General features: G+C 49.8%; 1 protein-coding gene across 4 annotated transcripts in view; it reads left to right on the top strand.

Annotated features, from left to right (window-relative positions):
* Positions 1–15,506, top strand: part of SH3PXD2A (SH3 and PX domains 2A) — a 199,755-nt gene that overhangs the window by 53,944 nt on the left and 130,305 nt on the right. For all 4 annotated transcript variants that reach the window (XM_058671921.1, XM_058671919.1, XM_058671920.1 and 1 more), the window contains exon 2: positions 830–910. In XM_058671921.1, coding sequence (XP_058527904.1) covers positions 830–910 — 81 coding nt within the window. The remainder of the gene's footprint in view (positions 1–829; positions 911–15,506) is intronic.

The raw sequence follows: 15,506 nt of genomic DNA, 5'->3' as shown, positions 1-15,506 counted from the left end.
AAAGTGTAGCTCTCTGCTTCCACAAAGTTTCAGGAAGTAGGGCCCAGGCACCTGTGGTCTTGAAAGGCCCTCTGGAAGTTTCACTCACTGTAATGTTTGAGAACCAATGGAAATTTGCTAGTTATAGATAGATAAATTAAAATAAATAAATGTACAAATAAATAAATAAAATAATGATCTAATTTTTATGTTCATTATATAAGACATATGAATTAAAAGAACAAAGTTAAAACTACTTGTTTTAATTCTGCCCTTTTCATCATCCTTAGCATTGTGCTGAATGCCCTTCTAGGTGTGCGTGTGTGTGTGTGTAAGTGTGTGTACCTGGTGGTACCTGGTGCTGCACTGTGCATTCATGACAGATGTGATAAGAAAAAAGGCCAGGCCCATATAATGGCTCAGTGGCTGCATCTTCACCTAGCAACCTCCAAGATCCCATATGGGTGCCAGTTTGCATCTCTGCTGCTCCACTTCCCATCCAGCTCCCTGCTTGTGGTCTGGGAAAGCAGTAGAGGATGGCCCAAAGCCTTGGGACCCTGGTCCCATGTTGGGAGACCCAGGGAGTTTCCTGGCTCCTGGCTTTGGATCTGCTCAACTCCAGCCATTGCAGCCACTTGGGGAATGAACCAGTGAATGGAAGATCTTTCTCCTTCTCTCTGTAAATCTACCTTTCCAATATAAATAAATAAATCTTAGAAAGGAAAAAAAAAACAAAACAAGAAAAAGTGGTCCTGGCCCAGGAGCCTCCACTGTCAGATTAATGATGCCTCACAAAGCTTGAAGCCCAGCCTTGGTCACCTGCTCACATGCACTTTTGTTTCTTCCACAGGTGTACATCATCAATGTCACCTGGTCCGACTCCACCTCTCAGACCATCTACCGGAGGTACAGCAAGTTCTTTGACCTGCAGGTGAGTTGAACCAAACTGAGGTGTTGGCCTGCTTCTCTCTGTGGCTCCTGTCAGAGCTCTTAGGGCCTGGATGAGTCTGGAGCAGAGGGAGGGATCTTAAAAATCCTCTTGGGCCTGGCGAGGTGGCCTAGCAGCTAAAGTCCTCTCCTTGAACGCGCCAAGATCCCATATGGGTGCCAGTTCTAATCCCGGCAGCCCCACTTCCCATCCAGCTCCCTGCTTGTAGCCTTGAAAAGCAGTCGAGGATGGTCCAAAGCCTTGGGACCCTGCACCCACGTGAGAGACCTGGAGGAAGTTCCTGGTTCCTGGCTTCAGATCGGCATAGCACCAACTGTTGCACTCACTTGGGGAGTGAATCATTGGACAGAGTATCATCCTCTCTGTCTCTCCTCCTCTCTGTATATCTGACTTTGTAATAAAAATAAAACTTTTTAAAAAATCCTCTCATAATCCAACAATATGGGATTGAATATCCCATAGAATATGGATTTACAAGCCCCTCTCTGCCCTCCTGCCTTCTTCCTGTTCCCCTCTGTGTCTGGGGCCCTTCCAATCTGAACTGGGGGGGGTATCTGCTGCTTCCCCATCAATGGGTGCAGTGTGCTGGACAGGAAGTCACTCAGTCGGGGAACAGGGACCTTGAAAGGGCTGCTTGATGAGCTGGAAGGGGGCTAATAGCCCCAGGAATTTACATATGGGAGCTTTTCTTCTCCTTCCTCCTGCTCTGTCCTCTACCCCCTCCCATTTTGCCAAATCTCATGGGAAAGGAACGCCGCCCCCTACCCCTTGTCAGGAGGGTTCATTTCCTGTTGTGGAGACAGGACACAAGTGTGAAGCCACTTATACAAGGTGCTGAACCCAGCCTTGGAATGAGCAAAAGCATGGTCATTCTGGTCCACAGGGGTCATTGCTACCCCGAAAATGCTTTGCAGAGCAGTTGGACTGGGTCTTTGGCATGTAACCTTGGCGCTAATGGCAGCATCTTTATAAATTGTTTTGCATGCCATGATGACTTTTAGTTGTGTTCATTTTCATTTCAGTGACATCCATTCATTGATAAAAAATATATTTATTTTATTTATTTGAAAGGCAGAGTTACAGAGGGAGAGGGAAAGAGAAGGAAAGGAGTCCACTAATTTACTCCCCAAATTGGCACAACAGTTAGGACTGGGCCAAGCCAAAGCTCGAAGCCAGGAGCTTCTTCTGGGAAACGCAGATGAGTTCAGGAGTCCAAGCTCTTGGGCCATCTTCCACTGCTTTTCCCAGGAGCATTAGCAGGGAGCCGGATTGGAAGTGGTGTAGCTAGGACTCGAGCCAATGACCATATGGTATGTCAGAGCCGCAGGCAGAGGCTTACGGTGCTGTGCCGCAGCACTGGCCCCGTCATCCATTTGTTTCTATGACCTATTTGTCAGGGTTGCTGATTTTGAGAGGGTGGCACTTCTGGGGAGGAACAAGTGGAACTGCTGGCTCTGGCTCTGGTCATCAGTGGTGGCCTCTGAACTTGGCTTCCTGAACACCTGTATGGGAAAGTGACTACACGCTTAGGTGGGGGCACTGTGAGTCTGTGACCATGTAACTCCCCACCGGGCCCTTCTCAGCTCAGTGTTCTTATCTGTAGAATAAAGATGTGCCAAGTGCCCACCTAGTAGGGTTGTGACGAGAATTTTTTGAACTGCTCCACATATTTTCTGACTCTCAGTTGTCTAGAGAGTTATGTGGTGCCACCAGCTGGCAAGGATACTGAGCTGCCTGGAGACTCAGAGCCTGTCTAGTGGTGGCCACTCTGTGATGGTCATGGGCTCCTCCCTGAGGCAGGTGGCAGTGGGCCTGAGGCCAGCAGGGCTTGCTCTCAGAAACATTTTACTCCCACGCTTTTTGGCTGAGCCCCTCTCTGGAACCCTGGAAGGCTCAGGCCTACTGAGGCAGCTTGGGGGAAAGTTGCATCAGCGGGCTTACCAGCTCATGGCTTAGGGTTGTATGGGGTCCACAGATCCTCTGTGCATCTGCTAGAAGCCCCCACTCCTGACAAGGATGTGTACGTGCAGCTTTAAGGCAGTGTGACGTGTTGCCTGACCCCTGTGGGTCCTCAGGAACCTGATCCATGCACATCATCGTGTGCCCATTTGCTGCTGTGTGGGCACCAGGTGGGCACCTATTTGGGACTTTCAGAAAACAGCAGTGTACCTGGACACCCCACTGGTGGGCCCCTGGGTCCTCTCCTGTAAGCTGATTGCCCCAGTGTGGGTCCCTGCCATACATCCCCGGTTTTCTTTCTCCTTGTTCAAATGGTGTCTGTTGTCCCTGGCGGGGGCCAGGTAGCCATCAGGAGGCCCTGGGTCCCACCTCTTAATGTAACCCAGGAAGCCTGTGCAAAGTTCTACCAGGTGGACCCTGGCCCTCCCAGGTAGACCATTGTCCCTAGGGTGTGTATCCACATTGTCACTTATCCCTCTGCGGAACTGGCATGGAGGGGGACAACTGTGCTTTGTCCTTTTTGCTTCCCAGCCATGAGTCCAGGAAGCATTTGAAAGGTGCTTGGTTATAGATCTCAGGTTTTCCATTTCTCTGCCAACCCCACTGCGTGTTCTCATCATGCAGTCCCACTCTATGCAAACCAAGATGCCAAGCACAGAAGCCCTCCATGGCTTCCCAGGAAGCATCCTACATGGAGAGGTGCCTGGAAATCCGTGAGATGACACAATCTCTGGCACACACCCAGACAGCCAGCTAGAGCAAGAGCCAGGCAAGGGAGCGGGTCTTGTGCCTGGAGGAGAACCGTGTCCTTTTGAGGTGACCATGGCCTTAAAAGTCCTCTCTGAGGGGGCTTGGAACTCCACTGGGGCGTGGGGAGTGAGAGAGGCCACAGGGTCAGGGGGACAAGAGAGCAGAAAAATCTCGGGCAGAGTGCCAGCCCACCATGCACGCCAGGTTCATCTGAAGCTAGAATGCTGAGCTCAGCAGGTTCATTTATCTCTACATGCCGTTCCTCCCTTGCCACCTGCACTCCTCACCAGGCAGCTGCCTGTGTGCTCCCCATGAGGCCCAGGATTAAGGTTGACAGATAAATACAAGATAAAAATACAGACAAAAAAGATGCCTGCATGGTCTCCAGGAACCTGGAGACATGGAGCCACACACATTCCCACTTTAGTTTGAGGAAATATATATGTTTTTTTTTTTTTTTAAGATTTATTTGTTTTTATTGGAAAGGCAGATTTACAGAGAGAAGGGGAGAGACAAAGATCTTCCATCTGCAGGTTCACTCCCCAAGTGGCCGCAATGACTGGAACTGAGACTATCCGAAGCCAGGAGCCTGGAGCTTCTTCCGGGACTGTCACTGGTGCAAGTCCCAAGGCTTTGGGCCATCCTTGACTGCTTTCCCAGGCCCTGGGAACTGACAAGGCTCAGATCGCTAGGCTTAGGACATGGAGCACACCTTGTGGTGGGGGATGGGTTCCTGAGCCCTGGGAACAGGGGAACCAGTGGAGTGTGGGTTAATTGGCCCAGATCCTGGGACCTGCCTTTTAGGTGGATGTTGGTGTCGTGAACCCTGGGGGTGGGGGATCTGAAAGGGCTTGGGTCGCTTGACCCAGGTACTAGAACTCACCTGCAAAAACATGCCCTACTTAATGAAAAAGGTGGAGCAGTGGACACAGGCCCTATTGTAAAAGAATATGGCAACACATTTGGTGCTGTAGCAGAAAAACAGAACTAATTGGATAACTACCCCCAAACAAGCGATGACGGCAAAAATCTCTGTGAATGGAGCCAATGGACACTGGGAGGGTGACATCATCCTCGGGTCAGTGAAATCAGCAGCATTTCAGAACTATCCAAACCACTTGGACAGAATCCTCGGAGTTTGTACACATTGAGACTCTGGATTGATATGGGATGGTGGTTCCTCATCCCTGGTTACTGGGATGAGTGGAAAGTCATGAGTGGTTCCCCCTTTGTTTCTCCCCTTCCCCCAGGAACAAAAAGAAGAAATAGCAAATTTTGAAGCAATGAATTCACCCAGTTTTCCCTAAACCTCGATCCTTCCCACCCTGATCGACCATGTAATCATTATTAAAAAAAAAAAAAAAAACAGATCCAGGTTGTTCTACTTCTGACCCAGCATTCTGCTTGTGGTAGGAAAGCGACAGAGGACGGTTCAAGGCCTTGGGCCCCTACACCCACTTGTGAGACCCAAAAGAAGCTCCTGTTCCTGGCTTCAGATCAGCCCAGCTGTGGCATTTATAGTAGTTTGGGGAATGAGACAATGGATGGAAGGTCTCTTTCTGTCTTTCCTACTCTGTAACTCTGCCTTTCAAAATAAAAATGGCGTTGGTGGTATAGTGGTGAGCATAGCTGCCTTTCAAAATAAAAATAAAAATAATCCTTAAATAAATAACAATGCATACATAAATACATCTTAATAAACAAATTATTTATTTATCATTTTCCTGTTACTTGAAAGGCAAAGAGAGAGAGAAAACCTTGCAGTCACTGGTTCTCTCCTATGACGTGTATTAACAGCTCAGAGCTGGGCCAGGCCAGAGCCAGGAACTCCATCCATTTCCCATGTGAGTGACCAGGACTCAGGTACTTGAGCTGTAGCTTGCCACCTGACATGGGACATGTTAGCCAGGTTCTGGATCAGAAGCTTTCGAGTTGAGACTCAAATCAGACACTCTGATATGGGATGTGGGTGTCCCAAACAATGGCTGAAGTGCCCAGAATTTGTTTTTTGAGAACCAGGGTTATATTATGTCCTGAAGTTCCTACTTTCTTCCCTCTCTTCAGCTTATCTTTCCTTCCCAGACTTGGGGGGATACCTGGATGAGCAAAAGCAGATCTGGTTCATGCCTTGATGGAACTTGCAGCCTAGTGAGAGAAAACAGATGCCAGTTTTTAAAAGCCGAGCTGATGTCACAGAGAAAAGGTGCTGTAGACATAGTACAGGGAAGACTTCCTGTCTGGGGTCAGACTGTGTCTGATTCATCATTAAGTTGTTGTCTCTTCTCTGAGATTCTTTTGTGCCGTTGATGAAAGCTAACGTCTCTCCCCCAGACAAAGGCATGAATGGCCAAATGTTCTCTGGGATGCACCAGGCCCAGAGGCCTGTGTTAGACCTGTGTTGTTCAGTGTGGTTACCAATAGCCTTAGGTGGCTCTTTATGTTTCTGTTCTAATTTTCTGAGACTGAGGAGCAGAGTAGATACAGTGCTGCTGCCTTGGCATCCCAAGTGAGCACCAGTTCAAATCCTGGCTGTTCCACTTTTTATTTATTTATGTGAGAGGCAGAGTTACAGAGCGAGCGAGAGAGAGAGATCTTGCATCTGCTAGTGTACTCCTCCAAACATTGGCAGAGACTGAGCCAGACTGAAACCAGTAGCCAGAAGCTTCATCTGGGTCTCCCCCATGGGTGCAGGGTCCCAAGAACTTGGGCCACCTTCCACTGCTTCTCCAGGCCTTTAGTGGGGAACTGGATTGAAAGTGGGGGAGCCAGGACCCAAACCAGCACCCATATGCAATGCCAGCATCTCAGACTCTCCACTTATGCTAATGTGCCTAGGAAAGCAGTGGAGGATCGCCCAGTCTTTGGACCCCCACACCCACTTGGGAGACCTGGAAGAAGCTCCAAAGTTCAAGCTTTGCATTAGCCCCACTCTAGCTGTTGTAGTCGTTTGGAGAGTGACCAGTGAATGGAAAGTCTCCATCTCTCCCTCACTGTATCTATGATTCTTCCTTTCAAATAACTAAATAAATGTTTAAACAAATGTTCTTAAGGCTGCATCCCCACCATTTAGAAAACTGAGTTTTGTTGTTACTGAGTTTTTAAATTTACTTGTGAGGCAGAGAAATAGAGAGGGAAAACTTTTGTGGGCTGTTTCATTTCACTCCCCAGATGCATACAGTAACTGGCAGGAACTTGGTTACTTGATCCACCACCACTTGTATATTAGGATCTAAACTAGCAGAAAGTTGGAATTAGACCCAGGTACTATGATGTGGGACTGATGGACTGAACACCCACTCCAAGCTGTTTTAATTATTTTAAAAATTAAATTTAGAAACAAAATTAAAATGTTTGTTCCCTGATGGTTTTCATGCTTCACGGGCACCCAAGTAGCCATGGTGACTTGAGTGGTACAGAGCGTTGCTTGTCATCCTTGGGCATTCTGATGGACTACCTTGCTTTAAAGCTTCCAGAACATACGGCAGGCTCGGCCTGGTCTAGGGTGGTCAAGTCTACCTTAGAGTGCCCTGCAACCCTCCTGGCCCATCATCAGCTAAAATCTTGTAAGGCTCCAGCAGGAAGATGGAGACCATGTCTCCACACGATCCACCCCGTCTATCAAATAACCCAGCCCAACAGCAGTCCTAGGCAGTCCTGATCACCAGGCTGCATTCCTGCCAAGGCCTCCAAGAGCCTTTCTCTTGTCACGCTGAGAGCAGGGAAAAGGGGAGGCTCTTGTTGCCAAGTGGAAATAAGTCTCTTCTAAAAATAGCTCACCACCGCACACTGCCCCTCCCACATCCACACACACACCTGAAAATGGTCCTGACCCAGAAGGAGCTGACCAGCGTGAGGCTTGAAAAGGAGGCTGGTCTGGTGGCAGAGGACCTACTGGGTGGCTGGGAGGCACAGTGGAGCAGGACGCAGGCTGCCTCTGCCCAGTTCAGCTGCCTTCTCACTGATGGCATCAGTTTCCTTGCCCAGATCCTTCTCTGTGAAGGCCCTGGTGTGGGTTCCCTCCTCGCCCCAAGGAATCACCGGAAGGCTTTCTGAAGTCCTGGCTCCATCAAGGGTTGTTTCACAACCTGACCTACAAGGCACTGGGCTGCAGTAATTGCTTTGCAAACATTGGCTCCACAATACTGCCTGGCCTTTAGTCTGAACTCCAGCCAGCAAGTGCACAGGGTCAATATTTGATCAGAGCTGGGAGAGGCCCTTTCACGTCCCTGGCACCACGCTGCCCAGGTTCACACTGAAGGACTTAACCTGTGGTGAATAGCTTTAATCTCTCTTTGTTATTCATTCCCCCTGACTCTGCCCCTGCACACCCCACTCCACACTCACTTTCCAGCTCTCAAATAGCCCACATGATGATGGGTGAGCAAAATTGAATTCCCCAAATCATTAATAACAGGCCTTGGAATGGGTGTGGTGCTGACATCATTCGTGGGATCCCTGCAGTTTTAGAATTAGGTGAGTCCTTATCCAAGTTGTTCACTTTGCAGGTAGAGAACAGAATACTTTTTCAATACCTTTTCTATTCATTCAATCTAGGTGAGCTTTAATTTAGTTTGCTTTCCAGAGCAAGCCTCAGCTGAAGTCAAACTGGAATGATCCAGGTGTGTGCGTCAGGGTGCAGCCTGAGAGCGGAAGAGGAAAATGTGTCCCCTGCTGGCACCGTGCCTTTTAACCACCAGGGAGTTTATTTGAGATCATTGACCTCCAAAGGAGAGCCAGGAGCCAAAGCCAGGGTGGGAGGGCATGTAACTTGGCAAGTTCTAGAATGATTTTGTATCAAGAGTTCCAGAGAGTTCTGGCACCTTCCACACTGGCATGACACTTGCAGCTCCAGCTCCAATGGTCATTGTGATTGCTCAAACACATTAGAGGGAGGAGACATTGGCCTTGACTGAGGTCAGACCCAGGGAGGCATGGAGAGAGGCTCCTGCTCTTGGCTGTGACAAAAATGGGAAGCAGCCTAAATGGCCATTCATCTGTGGATTGTCGCTAAGTAAACCAGCCATGTTCCTACAGTGGAGTGCGGCAGTTAAAACAGATGAAGCTGGTCTTGGCTTCCTGGGCGGGTCTCCGAGACAGGCTGGTGAATGAACAATGCAAGCTTCCAAACAATGTTCACAGAGTGATAGCAATCAGAAAAACAACAGTCTTTGCAGAGATGTAGACAGTGTATGTATGTAAATATTTTTAGGATATATAGAAGCTTATATTCCAGGAGGCCATCTCTAGAAGGAAGGGAGACATCAGTTAGAGGGAAATCCCAACATTATCTGTAATGTTTTCCTTTAGTTATTTAAAGTTTACTTATTTTTTATTAGAAAGGCAGATTTACAGAGAGAAGAAAAGGGAGATAGCCAGGTCTTCCATCCACTGGTTCACTCTCCAAATGGCTGCAATGGCCAGAGTTGAACTGATCTGAAGCCAAGAGTCAGGGGCCAGGATCCTTTTCTGGGTGTCCCACATGGGTGAAGGATCTCAAAACTTTGGACCATCCTTCTCTGCTTTCCCAGGGCACAGGCAGGGAACTGGATGGTAAGTAGAATATCCGGGACATGAACCAGCGCCCAATGGTTGCTGGTCATTGCAAGTGAAGAATTAGCCAATTGAGCCATTGCACCAGCCGCTTCCTTTATTTTTTAAAGAGAATGCATTGTTTAAAACATTAATGTTTAATAATAAAGGAAGCACCATTAGAAAAACAGGGGAAATCAAATTTTTAATATTTATTTATTTGATAGGCAGAATTAGAGTGACAGAGAGATAGAAATCTTCCATCTACTGGTTTACTCTACAAATGTCTGTAATGATCAGGACTGGCCAGGCCAAAGCTAGGAGCCAGCAGTTTCTTCTGGGTTTCCATGTGGGTACAGAGGTCCAAGCAGGCTGTCCTCTGCTGCCTTCCTAGGCATATTGCTAAGGAGTTGGATTGCAAGTAGCACAGCCAGAACTTGAACCACTACACATGGGATGCTGGCATTATAGGCGACAGCTAACCCATGATGGCACAAGGCAGCCCTTGAAAGTGGAAATTTTAAAATGAAATGTCTCACTACAGTATGATGACATGGAAAATATAGGTTATAAAACCTTTACATTGAGAGCATGTTTAAATGTAAGCAGAGAAAGAAACTAGGAATAATTAGGAAAATCAGATTACCTCTCTTGTCACAGACCATCATCCTAGATCATTCTTGTAGAATGGAACTGGTTAGATCTCATTACATCCAGCCCTGGGGATCTGCCCAAATCATCTTGTTTCACTGGAATCTGTATCCCCATCTTGCTGAAAATCCATGAGCTACATCGCAGAGTGCCAAGCCCTTTGATGGTGTCATGGGTGAATCTTACCAAGGGCTCTGTGTAGGTGTGCTGCACAGCGATTTGGGCTTCTACTCCAGGGTCGGGATGGTTGGGTTCCAAAACTCAGCACCGACATTTACTGTCTGTATAACCTTCGTGAGTGATTAATCCTCTTTATGTCTTGGTGTTCTCATGGCTCTAATGGGATTCCTAAAAATGCCTGTTCTAGTAGGGGGCTAGTAAAAATAAAGGAGACAGTCCACACCAAGAAAGCCTTTAGGATGGGGACTGACCTAAAGATTCTAGCTTGGGGAGCCAACCTGTCCTTAGACCTTCAGAGAGTTGTGGCAGCTTTCTTCCTGGGCCTGGTAATGCAGACCCCACTGTCATCTGTTGCTCCACCTGGCCCCAGGCGGGAGGCAGAGGGTAACCTTGAGAGCTTTCTAGATCACTGTTCACCTGCAAAGCTTTTTTGTCAACCTCCTCTCCTCCCAGTAATACTGCTAGGAAAACACTAAGAAGTAATTACTGGCCCACAGCTTTTCCTTGCTCTTTCAGATCCCTGGGCTCCTGGTCCCTGCTGGCTCCTGCTGGCTCCTGCTCCACTTTTCACTTGGCGGGTGTTTTGAGTGGGGCAGGGAGGGTTGTGGAGTGTTGGGAGGAGGTTCCTGGTTACAAGGATACCAGAAGCCGGCTCAAGATGAAAAAGCTGTATATTATTATTATTATTATTATTATTATTATTATTATTATTATTTAACTTGAAAAGAAGAGACAGAAATTTTCCAGCAGCTGGTTCTGGCCCCAGATGCAACAGTCAGGGCTGGGTCTGGTCAAAACCAGACTTGAAACTCAATTTGAGCCTTCCGTGTGAGGACCCAAGTACTTGAGCTAATACCTGCTGCCACCCCAGTGTTTGCATGAACAGGAAGCTAAAATCAGAAGCAGAGCCAGGACTCCCACCCAAGCACTGCAGTAGAGATGTGGGCATTCCAAGCAGTGAGTTAACTGTGCCCAACGCCCTGCTTTGCTCCATCAAGTTTGAATCCCGCACTTATGTCTTGTCTAGATAAAAGGTGTGGGCAAAGCTGTTTTATTCCACCACCACCACCCCCTCCACTCCTGCCCCCACCCCCAAGCAGATGGAGCTTGCAATTTTGTGTGCTGTTTCCCTAGACCAGATGATTGTGTGTGGTGGCGGAGGGGGGCAGAGTGATTCAGGGCCTGGAGGTAAACAGATGCAGAGGGGTGATGGGAGGAGGGTGGTGGCAGCAGGGAAGTATACCACCCACATTTGGGTTCAGGCCCAGGAACCACTACATCGGATGCTTCAGATACAGAGAAAGCAGAGAGGCTGCCCGACCCCGGCGAAACAGCCTGGAGTTGTAGAAGGCTCCCTGGGCTGCAGGTGTGCCTGGGAAAACTGCCTGTTCTTGGCTTCTTGAGAACTCGGTCCTGGAGCAGCCTTTTGGGAGGCTCCTGGGCCTGGGGAGCTCAGTCGTATCCTGTTGCTGACCCTGACGGATGCAGGACAGACCCTGACGTGTGCTCTGGAAGACCAGATGCCATCCTGCCCTTTGCTGGTTCTTTGACCTTTTCTTGGGTTCTGGGTGGAAGCTCCTATGTGGACTGTCCTCTGAGTGTTAGACCTGGATGCTGTTTGTTGACTTGGAACTCCTGCCAACAGGTGCAGTCTTGGGGTGTCCAGCAGGGGTATGAGAATGACTTTCATGGGGAGGAATCTGATGTATGCAAATGTCACACTAAGTCATATACACATTTGTCAGCTGCTACTTTCCACATCCACGGGGCAGTTGTAGGTAGAATTGTAAGGTTAGCAACCACAGGCCCTTTGAGGTCATCTACCAGAATGATAACTAAATGTGGCACTCATGTTGCCATTCCACCCAAGCCCGCCACAGACATCATTAATTGATCACAGAAGCTTATGGCTATGGCAGACATTGCTGATCACAAGCTCAGATGTGGTCTCAGAATCTCTACATAACAGATATCTTCAGGAAGTGAGCTGTTGGCAATGGTACAATGGGATGAAACTGACCACCCTCTGGCCATTTGACAGATGAGAAAATGAGGCTCTGAGAGGGAAAGTCACTTGTCCAAAATTGCAGGATCAGCGAGTGTCAGCAGACCCAGAGCCTGGGTGCTTTGGCCTCTGCCTCATTCCTGCCCTGGCTGGCTGAGGAAGGCAGGAAGCTCCTGGTGGGGAAGCTGGCAAGGCTGAGGGTGTCCGCTACTGCTCAGCGTTTCTGGCCGGAAGTTGCCTGTGCCTGGGGCAGAAGGCCATTCTTGGCCTTCCTGGAAGGCTCAGCTACCTCTGAGAGTTCAGTGCCCATCTCCCGTCCCCGCCACCGCCTCGCTCAACACCGCACAGTCTACCCCAACAGTGCCAGTCCTGCTGAGCCTGTGTGACTACTTGGAGCTACGCACCTGGTTTTACCTGGTTTTCCTGGGTGAGTGTCCTGTTGGGGTGTGTTTGGGTGTCAGTCACGTCAGCGACGCCTTGGAATGCAGTAGCTGCCTCTGTCCCCTGCTTCCTCCTCTGCTGTCAGACCCAAAGGCTCTGCACCATCTGGGACTCATCCTCTTTGACTACCCAACGGCAGAGCTGACTGGGATGTGTGTCGGGGCCCCAGTGCCCCCACCCCTCCAGTCTGGAGAATGAAGGGGGGAAAGCCGTCCTGTGGTGGCCAGGTGAGCTTTCTGTATGTGTGGGTGAGTAGGTGGAGGAGTGTTGAGTGTGTGTATACTCTCCGAAACTTCAGATGACCAAGTCACTCCCTTCCAGAGGGAATCTAGTTAATCCTGGCATCTCCCCCGTAATCCCTGGAAGATAGCCAGCTCTGTGCTTGGGTCCCTGAGGGGAGGAGCCATCAGCTGGTGGAAGAGTTGGGATCATCAGAAACACCCCGAGTGGGTGTGGCCCCAGAGAGGTCTCAGGTATAGACCACCTCCATCAGACCTGCGTGCTGGGGGCCCTGCATCCAACCTGTGGAGGTGGATCCCAGTCTGGTACCCTGAAGGCCTTGGCATCCGTGCCTTCCCAACCCCTTGCTGACAATGGCAACACTTGAATTTCCTTTTGACTCTTGGGAAACCAACCGTGTGGGACTGCCGGGGTGGGTTGGATCCTGTGCAAGGATTTTTCAAAGGGAAGACTGAATCTGATTGTGTGCTCCAAGGAGGTCATCTGTCCATGGTGGCTGATGTGACCTGGATCAGTGAACCCCATCAGTCACCTGCCATTCCAAGGCTGGTTCTCGGCTCCTGGGTGGTTTTAGGGCTGCAATCCCTGAGTTTCCAGGATACATGTTTCCATCATTTCATTATAGCCATGTAGGAGGATTAGTGCCACCTCCTTTGTGTGCTAGGCTGAATTGGAATCCAGGAAAAGGAGATATTTTAAGTCTCTGGAGACCTCCACAGTGGGATGACAGGCGACTCCCCTGAAGGACCCATGGGATTCCCCATGCTGGGTGGGGCAGGCCCCTGTGACAGCTGGGGCTGTCATCAGAACACCTCTGCCAGGTTTGCTTCTGAACCCTGCCTTGCACCAGCACCAGCTGGGGAATCCTGCGCAGTAACCTAACTTCTCTACCTGGTGCCTGAAGCTTCTGGAAGAGTGGTTGTGAGATCTGAAAGAAGTGAAGCCAGAAACCTTCAGTGCTCTGCTGGGGCAGCTCGGGGCTCTCTCATTGCAACTTCACCTCTTCTGGCTTCCCAACCCCTCCAAAGATGGAGGGACCTGCTCAGCCTGGATGAGGGGGACATCTCCAGGCTGTGTGAATGAGTGTTCAGGGCACAAGGAAGAGGAGACTGGCCTCAAAGCCAGTCAGGGCTTGGCTCCATTCGCTAATTAAGGAGCCTTTATCTGCTGCCGGGCAGAACAAAGTGGCCAGTTCAGCCCCACTGCAGCTCTGAGCTCAGTGCTGGCTGGGGGTGGGGAAGAGGTTAGGAGTGGGCAGGAGGATCCCGGGGACTAAATGGGCCACATTCAGATGTGCCTTAAAAAAAGAAACCCAAACACACCAAACAGGAAGCATGAGGCTGCTGTACAGGCGGGAACCGCACAGCTTGCAGAAGGCAGCCTGGTGTGTGACAAGTGGCCATTCTTCCCCTGAGACAGGGTCCAGCTCCCGTGGGCATCTCTGGTAAAGGCTGGACTGTCTCACTTCCCAGGGAGACAAGCTTGTTTTGTGTTGGGATTCCCAAGGCTTCATGCCTGTCTTGGACTCTTGGGAGACGAAATCCCCAAAGGGAAAAAGAGTAGAGGGAAAGACTCCTTGTGTACATCTCTGAGAGATGCTGGGACCACACCTGGCCTCCCTTCACCTAACAGTGCACAGGGTGCAGGGGCGGGGAGGCAGAGGAGACCGGGTGAAAGCACCAACACTTTAAGAAATTAGTATGGGGGCCCAGCGGGATAGCCTAGTGGCTAAATCCTCACCTTGAACACACTGAGATCCCCTAAGGGCACCAGTTAGTGTCCCAGCTACTCTACTTCCCTTCCAGCTCCCTGCCTGTGGCCTGGGAGAGCAATAGAGGATGGCTCAAAGCCTTGGTCCCTTCATCTGCATGAGAGACCCAGAGGAGGGTCTGGGATCCTAGCTTTGGATCTGTTCAGCTTTGGCTGTTAGAGCCACTTGGGGAGTGAACCAGCAGATGGAAGATCTTTGTCTCTCCTTCTCTCTAAATCTGCCTTTCCAATAAAAATGGATAAATCTTTAAAAAAAAAAAAAAAGTGTGGCAGAGGACTAAGAAATGGGGTATCCATCTGCAACTTTTTCCCCTTTCTTATTTTTAAGAGTTATTTTTTTATTTTTATTGCGAAGTCAGATATATAGAGAGGAGGAAAGAGAGGAAGATCTTCCATCCAATGATTCACTCCCCAAGTGGCCACAATGGCCAGTGCTGGGCCGATTCGAAGCCAGGAGCCAGGAACTTCCTCCAGCTCTCCCGTGCAGGTGCAGGATACCAAAGCATTGGGCTGTCCTCAACTGCTTTCCCAGGCCACAAGCAGGGAGCTGGATGGGAAGTCGGGCCACTGAGATTAAGAACCAGTGCCCATATGGGATTCTGGCATGTTCAAGGCAAGAACTTAGGCCAGGCCACCACACTGGGTCCCAGCTTTTTCTGTTTCTGAGTGCTGCTGCTGCATTCTGGTGCCTGGGATGGGCCTGGTTTAGGGCACTTGTGCATTGCTTGCTGGGGAACTGTGGTGGGCATCTGCATGGGGAAGGCGGGACTGATGGGTCTGTCCAGCTGAGCATCGGAATCAACTGTGAGGGATGAACGACAATCCAGAGGCTTCTTTTGTCCAGTCCCCTGCATCTGGAGTGGGCCCTGCCTTGGGAAAAGGTTGTAGTGAGAAGCCAGACTTGAGAACTGTGGAATCTTGATACTGAGGAGACTCCTCCTGCCTGAGGCCTTGAGAACTCCCTGCCCCCACTGCGGGTGGCACCTGTAGGGGGAGTCAGCCCTGCCTGACTCTAGGCTGCCTCTGCCCACCCCATCTCTGGCCCTGGAAGCT

The sequence above is a fragment of the Ochotona princeps genome, chromosome 13 (assembly GCF_030435755.1).
Source record: "Ochotona princeps isolate mOchPri1 chromosome 13, mOchPri1.hap1, whole genome shotgun sequence".
In the NCBI taxonomy this organism is placed as follows: Eukaryota; Metazoa; Chordata; class Mammalia; order Lagomorpha; family Ochotonidae; genus Ochotona; species Ochotona princeps.
This window is presented reverse-complemented; position numbering and strand designations above follow the sequence as displayed.